The sequence below is a fragment of the Mustela putorius genome, unplaced genomic scaffold (genome assembly GCF_011764305.1).
Source record: "Mustela putorius furo isolate JIRA1106 unplaced genomic scaffold, ASM1176430v1.1 tig00000788_pilon_pilon_pilon, whole genome shotgun sequence".
Lineage (NCBI taxonomy): Eukaryota > Metazoa > Chordata > Mammalia > Carnivora > Mustelidae > Mustela > Mustela putorius.
In genome coordinates this window covers 10,674,182-10,686,335 of record NW_025421481.1, presented here as the reverse complement: position 1 = coordinate 10,686,335, position 12,154 = coordinate 10,674,182, and the positions used below count along the sequence as shown (strand labels likewise).

Here is a 12,154-nt window from a genome sequence, read left to right as displayed (position 1 = left end):
AAAATACAGAGAGAATATTTTACTCAACAAAAGAATTTTCCTTAGAGATAAGTATTTTCAGTGAACACTAGCAGGAAAGATTAGTAGATATGATTCTTATTGAAAAATGCAAAGATATTGAGCCACAGATGTACCTCATATTCTCACTGTGACAAATAGAACTGTTATGAATGCCAAACCAGAAAATGGGTATCAATAACTAAACTGCTGCAAATAAAATATCTAAAAAAGGAAGGAGTCAAATTTACTAATGAGCTTACCTGTCACCAGATAAGGAATCACAAGCTCTTTACTTTCCCAAAAGATATGTGTTTTATAAAAGAACCAAAAATTTAAAATTAAAAGCATGCTTACAATTGATAAATTTCTACCAAAGCAATAAAGGACCAGAAAGCTAAGGGAGATTACAGATGCATCTCAGTTTGAAAGTATGCCCTTCTAAATATTAAAAAGAAAAAAATTTAAATTGTACAAAGGAAAAATTTTCTAGTATGGAAAAATCAGGGTATAATGCCAAAGTGGTATAAAAACAAAGGTAATTAATTTTTCATTTTTATAAAGAGGTTGTTTTGTTTTTTATAGAAAAATATGTATAAATGTTGCAACTCATTTAGTAGCTATAGGCCTTTCAAGTATTTGTTTTGTAACTCGTTCACTGAAGTATATCAGGCTTATAGAAAAATGCACAGAACGTAAATATAAAGCAAAATGTAAAAGCACAAAGCAAATGCCGACCCTCTTACCTCGCAAGGCCAGGAGCACTGCCTTATGAGAAGTGCCCCGACCCCTCCTCCTTTCACTCTCTACTCCCTTTAGTCCTCTGAAAAGGCAACCAGCTAATTTGCTTCCAAAGTTATAGCATAGTTTTGCTGATTTTTGAATATCATATGAACAGAATCATAGTCTTTCTGAAATTCTTTTACAAATGGCTTTTTTCTCTCAAGATTGTGAGGTGTATTCATGTCGTTGCTTACAGTAACTGTTCATTGCCACATATTGTCCTGTCCTTATGAATATCACATAGTTTAATGTATCTACCTGGTCTAGTTTCCTCTAAGGAAAAAGCAACCTCATGTGCCATGCTCATCTCTCTCAGTTTCCTACCTCTCCAAGATCTTGGCCTCCTAATTCTTTGCTGCCCTCCGTGGAGGTATTTTTTTAAAATACTTTGCCCAGTTCTTCTAGTTTTTATGTGGTGAGCTGATCCACAGACATATGTCTGTCATTATCAAAAGCATATGCTTTTAGGAATTTTAGTTCAACTAGCAGCAGACATTTTAAAGATGAAAATGCTTAATACTTCATCATTGTATTATTGTATAAATCTGCAATCTTAAAACTTCTCCCTTTTATCTCCAAATAGTCATATTTCTCCATTTTTATTGTTCATTTAAACTATAATACAAAATTTATTTTATCATCAAATCTTAAGTACACACACACACCGAGTACATGCTTAACTGGGCCCTATATTAACTATACAATACAAAATACAGGGACTTCTGAAGGGAATTCCAGTTGATAAGTACCAAATCATTAGAAAGGGCTTTCTAGAAAGGATAAGAAATTAATTAGGGAGAATCTGTAGTACAATGGGGATGTGGATTTGCCTGAAGCGTCTCCAGCAAGGGACTGATAAGTAAAAAAGACATTGTTTTAAGAAATCTGATATGGCATCAGTGTATGAGATAGACTTTGAAGTTTGCCTCTTCAGAGGAAAATCTAGATATAAATCTTGAAGCCAGGGTTCAGGACAATGCTGTCCCCATCCTCATCATCGTAAAACAACCAATCATTTACTGAGCACTTGCCAGGTGCCGGGAAATGAGCCAGAATGCAATAAAAGCACTGGTTGGTTAGTTGACTAAAAGACCTATTGAATGCCTTAGACCCCCTCATTAAAATCATTTCTTTGCAGACACCCTCATTACCTTGACCCAAATCTCCTTCTTCTTCAAACTCACCTGGAAAAACCTGGATCTTTATTAAATATGATGCTCTACTGTCTGGACCTATAAACTGGACACAGTTGGCAAACACACACACAACTATGTGCTATGCTACCTGACCCTCCTCCTAATTCCCCAATCCAATCACTCTTCCAAACTCTTACATTCTTTTTGTTTGTTTGTTTGTTTTTTATTTTTTTTTTAAGATTTTATTTATTTATTCGACAGACAGAGATCACAAGTAGGCAGAGAGGCAGGCAGAAAGGCAGGCAGAGAAAGAGGAAGGGAAGCAGGCTCCCTGCTGAGCAGAGAGCCAGATGTGGGGCTCAATCCCAGGACCCTGGGATCATGACTTGAGCTGAAGGCAGAGGCTTTAACCTACTGAGCCACCCAGGCGCCCCCAAACTCTTACATTCTTTTACAACTTCTTCTCTCTCCTCAGGTATCCAACATCTGCATTCTGCAGAGTCTGAGCTAAAGATGTGGAATCTTTTTTGCACTTAGAAAATTGCCCACCAGGAGAAAACTTCCACACATCTATCAATTTACCAGAAATTTATAATCATATATTTTGCCTCTTTCCCAGTTATAATAGATACACCATGTTCCTATGCCTTCCACCTCTGAATTGCTACTATAGGATATCATTCCTGTAACTGCCCCCTTTCTCCTGCATTACTGATTTTCCCCTTGCTGCGGAATCATTCTATAATTCACCCCTCCTTTTTAAGAAATTCTTTGAACTCACAACCCTCCTTAGCTACCATCCCCGTTCTCTACTTTATACAATGAAATTCCCTAGACAAACTCTATCTTCCACTTCAATCTGGCAACTACTCCTGACAAGGCCACCAACAGTCACTGCATAGCCAAATGAATCCCTAGTCTTCATACTGCTATTGTATCATCTTACTCTCAACATCATTTGATATAGTCGATCTTTCTTGAAGCACTTTTCTTCACTTGGCACCTAGTATCTTCTTGGTTCTCCTACCATACTGGCCACTCCCTCTCTGTTTCCTCCTTTTCTTCTCAACTTCTCAACTTCGGCATTCCTCAAAGCTCAATCCTCAGACCTGTTCTCCTCTTAATCTTCCTTTTCTTTCTAGTTGACCTCATTCAATCCCTTTGCTTTCAATACCATTTATGTGATGTGGACTCCCAAGTCTTTATTTCTAGTCTAGTCTTCCTTCCTGAATTACCAATTCATGGATCCACCAGACTACTGAACATTTCCACATGGAAGTCTATTGGGTATCTCCAAGAGTTAACATGTCCCAAAGGTCTTTATTTTACTGCAAAAACCCATTCTTTCTAAAATCTTTCCCATGTCAGTAAGTAGCAAGTCTATTTTAACTAAGTGCTCAAGCCCAGCATCTTGGTCATCTTTGCTTTACATATTTCATGCTCTACAACTATGGCAAACTCCACCTTTAAAATATATACAGAAACTGACTACCACTCAGTATTTGTCCCTCTACATAACAGCCAGAGATTCTTCTAAAATACACTGCAGATTATATTATTTTTCAATTTAGACCTCTCCAGTGTGTTCCTATCACATTTAGAATAAAAACCAAAGAATAAAAATATCACCTGGCCTACTACTTCTCTCCGTTCCAGCTACCTAGGTGTCCCTCTGCATTTCTTCAGCATACCAAGCAGACCCCTGCTTCTCTCTTTTACCTGCTATTCTGTCTGGAATACTGTTCCCCTACATATAGAACACAGCATCCTCCGTCCTTTCCTTCAGGTTCCTGCTCAAATGTTACCTTATCAAAAAGTCTTCCCTGACTACCTATTTAAAGAGCCCCTTCTGGGTCGTCTGGGTGGCTCAGTGGGTTAAATACTCTGCCTTCGGCTCTGGTCATGATCTTAGGGTCCTGGGATCGAGCCCCGAATCGGGCTCTCTGCTCAGCAAGGAGCCTGCTTCCCCTCCTCTCTCTCTGCCTGACTCTCTGCCTACTTGTGATCTCTGTCAAATAAATAAATAAATAAATAAATAAATAAATAAATAAATAGAATCTTTTAGAACAAACAAATAAATAAATAAAGAGACCCTTCTATCCCCCTTAGTTTTCCTCTTAGCATACATCTCCACCTGACAAATATTTGTTTCTTTAATCTGTCACCCACCCAATACAATGTAAGCTCCCCAGCACAGTCTTTACTTCTGTATTCCAGTGAACAAAACTACCAGATACATTAAGTGGTACTCAATAAATTTGTTGAGTAAATTGGTTAAATTAATACAGAGAAATCTGGTCGTGGATAGATCCTGAGCTGAGTGTTAGCAACAGGAATAAAAGGAAATGAGGTGAGGAGGGGAAAAAATGCAAACACATTATAAAGGAAAAATTTGTAAGCCTGATAAGTGTACTGGGTTGAGCAGTGTTCCCAGATATTCATGTCCACTGAGAACCTCAGAATGTGACCATTATACAGAAAGAAATTTATCTGGTCTTTGTCCTGGGTTTCTAGCACAGAGCTCCTAAAATCCTTGGAATTTCCTGAGTGACAGAAGTGTCCTTTGTTATTCATAGACTAACAATGAATAGTTGTCATCTTTGATTTATATCTTTCATGCTCTAAAAGTACTGTAAACTCCACAAGACACACAGGAAGAACACCAGATGAAGACAGAGGGACAGAATGAAATGATATGCCTACAAGCCAAGGAAAACTCAGGGATTGCTAGCAACCACCAGAAGCTAGGCGAGAAGTGTGGAACAGATCCAGCCTTAGAGGGAGTATGGTCCTGCAGGCATCTTGATTCTGGACTTCTGACCTCTAAGACTATGAAATAATACCTTTCTGATGTTTTAAGCCACAGAGTTTGCAGTAATTTGTTACAGCACCCCTTGGAAACCAATACAGTGACTAGATCTGGAGGGAAGGGAGCCCTGAGGATGAATCAAAGGTTTGAAGCCTAAGTGATAGGAAGAATACATTTTACCTCAAAGAAATGAGAGTTCAGAGGGGAAAATGGCTGTAAAGAATGATTTTAATTTTGACTTTAGTGGTCCAATACAATCAAAGGATTGTCAAGTGGATGTCTTAGTGTTAAAAGTATTATTCAACACAAAGGAACAATAGAAAAATCAAAAGAACACAAACCTAGGATTCCTCTTTTACCATCTTACCGCCAAATTCAATGAACTCTTTTCAGTAATCATGCTAAATGACAATTTATCTTTGATACCTTTCTTTTCCTGTGACTTCTACAATACCATATCATAGCTTCTACCTCCATGACCATTTCTCTACTAAATCTAGCTCCTCTTTCTAAGTCAACTTAATTCTTAGTTGTTTTATTCTTCAATCATCTCCAAAATCTCAAGGGTCTAATTCTTTATCTATAATCTGAATTACCGATCTCTATGCTTTCCTTTCCAATATTTCTAGCTACTTACACGGCACCCTGACTGAAGATGCTGGGACATGAGTACGGGGAATCCACACTCTGGATCACTCCAGATCTGACATGCATTTAATGGAACATATCTTCTCTTTCTACTCCACAGCTGACATGTGTTCTTCACTCCATCAAGACAACTCCATCTACATCCTCTCACAGCTACAACACTTCATATTTTTCTTTCTTATTTAGCACCATATCCTATAACTTTTCAAAATAATTCTAAAGAGTCACTTTTTCACTTTTATTCCTATATCACAAGCCCAAATTCCACACTTCTTGCCTCAATGTATTAAAATAGCTTCCCGGGGCACCTGGGTGGCTCAGTGGGTTAAAGCCTCTGCCTTCAGCTCAGGTCATGATCTCAGGGTCCTGGGATTGAGCCCCACGTTGGGCTCTCTGCTCAGCGGGGAGCCTTCCTCCTCCTCTCTCTCTCTGCCTGCCTCTCTGCCTACTTGTGATCTCTGTCTGTCAAATAAATAAATAAAATATTTTAAAAAATAAATAAATAAAATAAAATAGCTTCCTAACTGGTCTCCCTGTCTTCAGGCTTCCTTCTCCTGACACTGGTCTCAAACTTCAGCATCCACACAGATCACCTGGGAGTCACTATTAGTATTCTTTAGGTACTGCATGTTATCTTCTTTCTCCAGCTAGATTATATGGTCATGGCTTCTATTTTCCCGTAAGTGTATAATAAAATGTTAGGCCACACAACATATTCAACAGGTATTTTACAACTTCAAGACTACAGTTCATTTTTTCCCCAAAAAACATTCATAATAACAATCTAATCAAGAATAATTTCAGAGAAATATACCTTAGAATAAAAATAACAAGCTGTCATCTCAAGTGTCTCAAAAGGAAAAGTACAACCCATTGTGCTCAGGACCAAGAGGTCTCTCTTTATACTTATACTTCAACAATGTATAGAGAAAAACATACACAGAAGTCAACAGTCACAGAAAGGCGTTCCAACTCAAGATACCTAGTCAAGTTTTTCCAAACAAATCCATACAGCAAAATATCATTACACAAGACTTTACCTAAAAACACTTAACAGAAATGACATAAGCTTTGTGCATAGGAGTTGTAAATAAACATACACAGGTGGCAGTGAGCCATTTTTCTAGCCTTGGGGGAAAAAATGAAGCTGCTACTCCCCAGTTATAATAATCACTCACAGGAAAGCAACTCTAAAGGATTATGATTTCTGCCCTATAGTTAATATTTTGTGACTTGTTTTAAGTCTTACTGCATAAAAAAGTTATTATTTTTGTCATCTAAAGATCTTAAAAAGTTCTTAAGAATTATATTTATGTAATCTCACAGCCAAAATTTTCATATAGAAGCATTATCTTTAACTTGAACAGGAAAGAGTTTGAATTAAAGATATTAATTTTATAGTGATTATTCTACTATAAGAAATAAGACTCATATGGATACAATGAAGAAAAAAGCAGTTATGTATTTAAAATAAAAGAAATTGGGAAATTAAAAGAGTAAAAGCACAGAAAGAACACAGGATTAAGAACAGAAAAATGGGGTGCCTGGGTGGCTCAGTGGGTTAAGCCGCTGCCTTTGGCTCAGGTCATGATCTCAAGGTCCTGGGATCGAGTCCCGCATAGGGCTCTCTCTCTCTCTGCCTGCCTCTCTGTCTTCTTCTGATCTCTCTCTGTCAAATAAATAAATAAAATCTTAAAAAAAAAAAAAAACAGAAAAATGTAAATTATAGTCATGGCACTGAATCTTACTAGTCAAGTAATCTTGGCTACCTACCGCCTTAGTTTCCTAATCTGTAAAAGCTACCTGAATGCTAAAATCCCCCAGCCCTAAAATTATCCATACTCAAAAATTTTTTATAGTATTTCTATGTCACATATATTGTCTATTTTTCCACTTTAAAGTTATAAGCCTCTAAAGAAGTGTCCCATAAGGTGAGACAGCTCTGGGTCATAATTATTCGCTGAATTGAACTTAACAATTTCCTATGACTTAAAATCATAACCCACAGATCACATTTTTAAAAATGATACAGATACTTCCTATGTTCACACCCATCATTTGGCAGGTATTTTATTAGAAGAAAAAATTCACCCCACATCACAACATTGATGAAAGGTTACTTTGCCAGGTTTCTTAAATTATCAGCTCTTCCCCTCTTTCTAGTGTACCTACAATTAGTTGGTAATCTCTCTCACCACTGGATGTCACCTTTGCTCCAAAAGAAGTCAACCCAAACTAACCTCAGTAGTAATTAGAATCTGATCTCTAGAAACTTATTTCTAAAACCTTAACATAAACATTTCTCTGTGAAAGATAAAATCAGCTCTTATAATTTCTACAGATTTTTGGCTAAAATATGGCTTTACATGCTTCTAAGCTTCAAACAGTACAAGAAATCATAAGTAAAATTTCTAAAATCATCCCGAGCGTAAAACACTTCACCGAAATCCCATCAATAACCATAAGTACTCAGTATTTACACAGACAGAAAGAAAAATAAATGATAGACACAGGGGGAAAAATAAAGACAGTATTTCTCTCTGTGTAAGTACTGAGTACTTATATAAAGACAGTATTTATATTTGAGTATAAAACACTGAGAATTCCCAGATAGTAAATGCTGTTTTCTAATCTCAATGTTATACTACTTTGGGCATTACGGGAAGAGAAAAAGCAATATTCAGAAACCAAGAAGCAATGACTTGTAGACTCCTATTGTCATTCCAGCTATCAGGACGCATTTGGCCATTAGATCCAATAACCATAAGTGGGTGACTAGGAACTGTGTCTTTGGTGTCCAAATTCTTTATATGTAAATGATATACAATATGCAAATATGAAGAACTAACCTTTCCAATTAAATATACAGACATTAAAATACTGATGTGCCTACGCCTTGAAGGGCCTTCGTCTCATTTCAGACCTTCTTACCTCCCCAAAACAAATGGCCTTACTAATGGAACTTATCAAACGGAGGCATATTACATCATTTATGGGATTTTTTTAACACCACCCCCCACCCTCCACCTCCATACCCATGCACCAGATCTTGTTGGAAGTAAGTGCTGAATCACCACACCATGAGTCAAAGTTACTGAGGGGGCCATGCTACATTCCTTGGGTTTGCTGCAGTAGAAAAGAAGTTGTAAACCACTGTCTTAGATGAATCATCTGATTACATTATTTCCATGATGCTCTGAACTATTTCCAATAAAACAAAGGTTTTAGGTTACGAAGCAAATATGCTCGCAAAAGTGAAACTTAAAAAAGATCACAGCTGTGGTAACTATTATGGCTGTATGAGAAGCCATGGGGCCTACTTTCTCCTCGTGGGCAAGGAGATACTTGCTCCTACATTTCTAACTTGGAAACAAAAAAACATTTTAAACAAGAAGGATGTTACACCGTTGAAACAGACGCAATCATCCTGTAATTTATGTGCAGAATGAGTTAAGCTTGGCTTATATGGGCTAGTCTAGAAACTTTATCAATGAAAAACCACTGTGGGTAAACACATGTCAGCTCTGAAAAACCAACTTGGAACATGAAATTTAGAAATAAACCTGTTGAGCAATTTGCATTTTCCCTATTTATCTCTGCAAGGTTGATAGCAAAATGTCATGTTTAAATATCAAATTAAACATACATGAAAATCTCAGTTTTAATTACATTTTATCTTCCCAGAATAGTTAATTACGTTTTTCTCTACAGAAATCACTTTAATAAGAACCACTTGCCTTTTTCTGGGCAACCGCAGCTCGCTGCAGTTTTTCTTTAGCTTGATTATACTTTTCTTCTCGGTCATTGATACGTTCCTGAAGCTTATGCTTTTCTTCCAACCACTGTATCTGTTTTCCTTCCAAAGTCCTGTCAAAAGAATGTACACAAAACATGGAAGTTAACTCATAAGATTAAAAAGATGGTATCCCAAGTATAATCAAACTCACTACCTGCTTCACCACACTGTTAAGTATCCAACTGTAGGTTCTCCTGCATATTTGCTAATTCTCTCATTACTGAATACCTCTCGTGAACTAGGCACTGTGCTTACAACAGCGTGTGTACGATGCCATTTATTCTTCACAATAACCCCTTGAGCTAGGTACTTCTATCATCTCCATTTTACAGATAAGGAAACTGAAGCCTAGAAAGTAGTTAACAAATTTGCTTAAAGACTTATACATAGGGGGTGCCTAACGGGCTTAGTGGGTTAAGTGTCTGGCTATAGCTCAGGTCATGATCTCAGGGTCCTGGGATAGAGCCCCAGGGTCAGGCTCTCAGCTCAACAGGGAGTCTGCTTAAGGCTTACACCTTTTTAAAATTCAGCAGCAGGGCAAACACTTGATAACCAGCTTTGAACCATGATAACCACCAAGCTAAGAAAAACTAGATCTAGCCTGGGTGATGGGTATATTAAGAAGTGTGCGTATATTAAGAAGTACCCTTATTAAGTATATTATATTTAATGTGCCCTTCTTAATCTTAAGAAGGGCACATTAAGATGAGCACTGGGTGTTATATCTAAGTGATAAATCCCTAAACTACTCCTGAAGCTAATATTACACTATATGTTAACTAACTAGAATTTAAATAAAAACTTGAAACATTAAAAAAAAAAAAAACTGGGTCTAATAAAGCTGGTTAAAAATCAACCCAGATATCAAATCTTAAAGTAGGATGTTTTCTGACTAGAATAAAATTCATATAAATGGTATTTTAAGATAACATAACATATATATTTGAAGTTATTCTGCATACCTTGCATAATTTTTAGTATCATTACTACATATAATATGGCAGTACAAATAAGATTTATAAAATGAGATACCAGATGTTCTACGTTTTAGCTGGAACCTAAATCGTATTTGATTAACACTTTATTTTTTACTACATAATCCTATAAGTAACATTCAGAAATCAATGATCAATTACTTAAATTTGCTAGCCATACCATTGTTAGAATTCTTAAGTGCATTTTAATCAAACAGTTGAGGATTCCAAGATATACATTTCTATTTTTTGCAAAATATAAGCAAAATAATTTGGACCCTGTGGAATGTCACAAGGTATTATGGACAAACACCTTGCTTACTTTCTTAAACATCTCATGTGTGAAAGCCTTAAAATATGAAATCATGAGAAACTGAAGGGAAAAAAAAGTTTTATGTGGACAAGTAACCTTCAGAAGAGAAAATTCAAACAAAAACACTAACATTATGATGATAAAGCAAATACAAAAAAGCAGCTTTCTAACACATCTAAACAAAATTTTCCAGAGAATATAAGATGTTAAACATCACTGAAATCACATCCTTGCCAGTTTACTACACACTATTACTAACAAATTTCAAGGCCAAAAAATAAACAAATAAACGAACTTTTCAAAGGAAAAATCCGAGAAATTATAGCTCTAATTTTAGGAAGTTTTGCAAGTCACAGAATTTTTTTTCTGTTCTCTGGCATTCAGAAGGATAATTTGGATAGTTGAAGTAAAAAATGTATTACTGGGGGCGCCTGGGTGGCTCAGATGGTTAAGCCTCTGCTTTCGGCTCAGGTCATGGTCCCAGGGTCCTGGGATCAAGTCCTGCACCAGGCTCCTTGCTCAGAGGGGAAGCTGCTTCTCTCTCTTCCTCTACTGCTCCCCCTGCTTGTGCTCAATCTCTCTCTGTCAAATAAATAAATAAAATCTTAAAAAAAAAATTTTTTTTAATGTATCATTGTATTGGTTTTCTCAATGAATAAAGAAGTGTTTGTTTATCTGAGGGTTTTCAGAATATTGTGGTTAGGCAGAATTTTAAAAAGTCTTCTACCCTAAACGCCTTTAAAAATAAATAAATAAATAAATAAAATTCAAAAGTCCATAAAGCTCATTCTCTAGAAAGTACATTACCTAATATCATTGTACAATGTCAAAGGGTATTTGTAACTAGTACTCAAAACACATCAACATTGGAATCATCACTAAAAGAACTACATATAATATAACAGAAAGAAGAAATAGTTTGTACATAAAAAAGAGCAAACTCTACCGTTCAACTTCCAGTTGTGCTTTTTCAGCTTGGCTTCTTAAATTTCGGCATTCTTGTTTTAACCTCTCCACCATTTCTTTCAGCATTTCGTTTGAATTCAGCAACTCATTCTCTGACTGTGCAAGCGAGGTCACTTGGTTCTGCAAACTACTGATTTGCTTAAAACAAAAGAAAGAAGAGAAACATAAGGCCATATACGTAATACCGTATGAGAAAGGCAGAGGATAGTAAGCTCTTCCTTCTCAAAAGCCCCACCCAATTCATGTGTCCTTGAGGACACTCAGAAATTAAATAATGAACAGCAACAGCATTAGGATCCAATAGTATAGGATCATTTCTTAATATAACCAGACTATCAAGAACCAGATACCTTAGTCTGCCACTAAGTCCTCTCCCCTTCTTCCCAAAATAAACAGGTTGGAAAAGGTATTGGGAATAGGAAAAGGGTTATGAAAAGGAGAATAAGAGAAGCGAGAAAGGAGAATCCAACCATTAGAGAGATTTTCCATTGGACTTCCTATAGCCTCCTAGGAAAGAACAGATTTTAAAAGCACATCAGATGGAAAAGCTGCTAAGGAGATCCATTCTCCCATTTCCATATACCCTATGATCAGCAACCCTTCCAGGAGTTCTGCTTTTTAAATAGTTAGGAATCATAAATACAGAAGGGATCAATATTACATTGTTTTTAAGTAGTTTCAAAGCACTCCATACAACCAGTGTTGGGCAGAAGAAAGATATTCTAAGAAATT

The 12,154-nt window shown here is 36.5% G+C and overlaps 1 protein-coding gene across 4 annotated transcripts in view; it reads right to left on the bottom strand.

The window, feature by feature from the left end:
• CEP83 (centrosomal protein 83) overlaps positions 1–12,154 on the bottom strand; it is a 134,505-nt gene that overhangs the window by 4,741 nt on the left and 117,610 nt on the right. For all 4 annotated transcript variants that reach the window (XM_013054201.2, XM_004748538.3, XM_045084842.1 and 1 more), the window contains exons 12-13: positions 11,403–11,560; positions 9,111–9,240 (exon numbers count right to left, since the gene is read on the bottom strand). In XM_013054201.2, the coding sequence (XP_012909655.1) occupies positions 9,111–9,240; positions 11,403–11,560 (288 nt within the window). The remainder of the gene's footprint in view (positions 1–9,110; positions 9,241–11,402; positions 11,561–12,154) is intronic.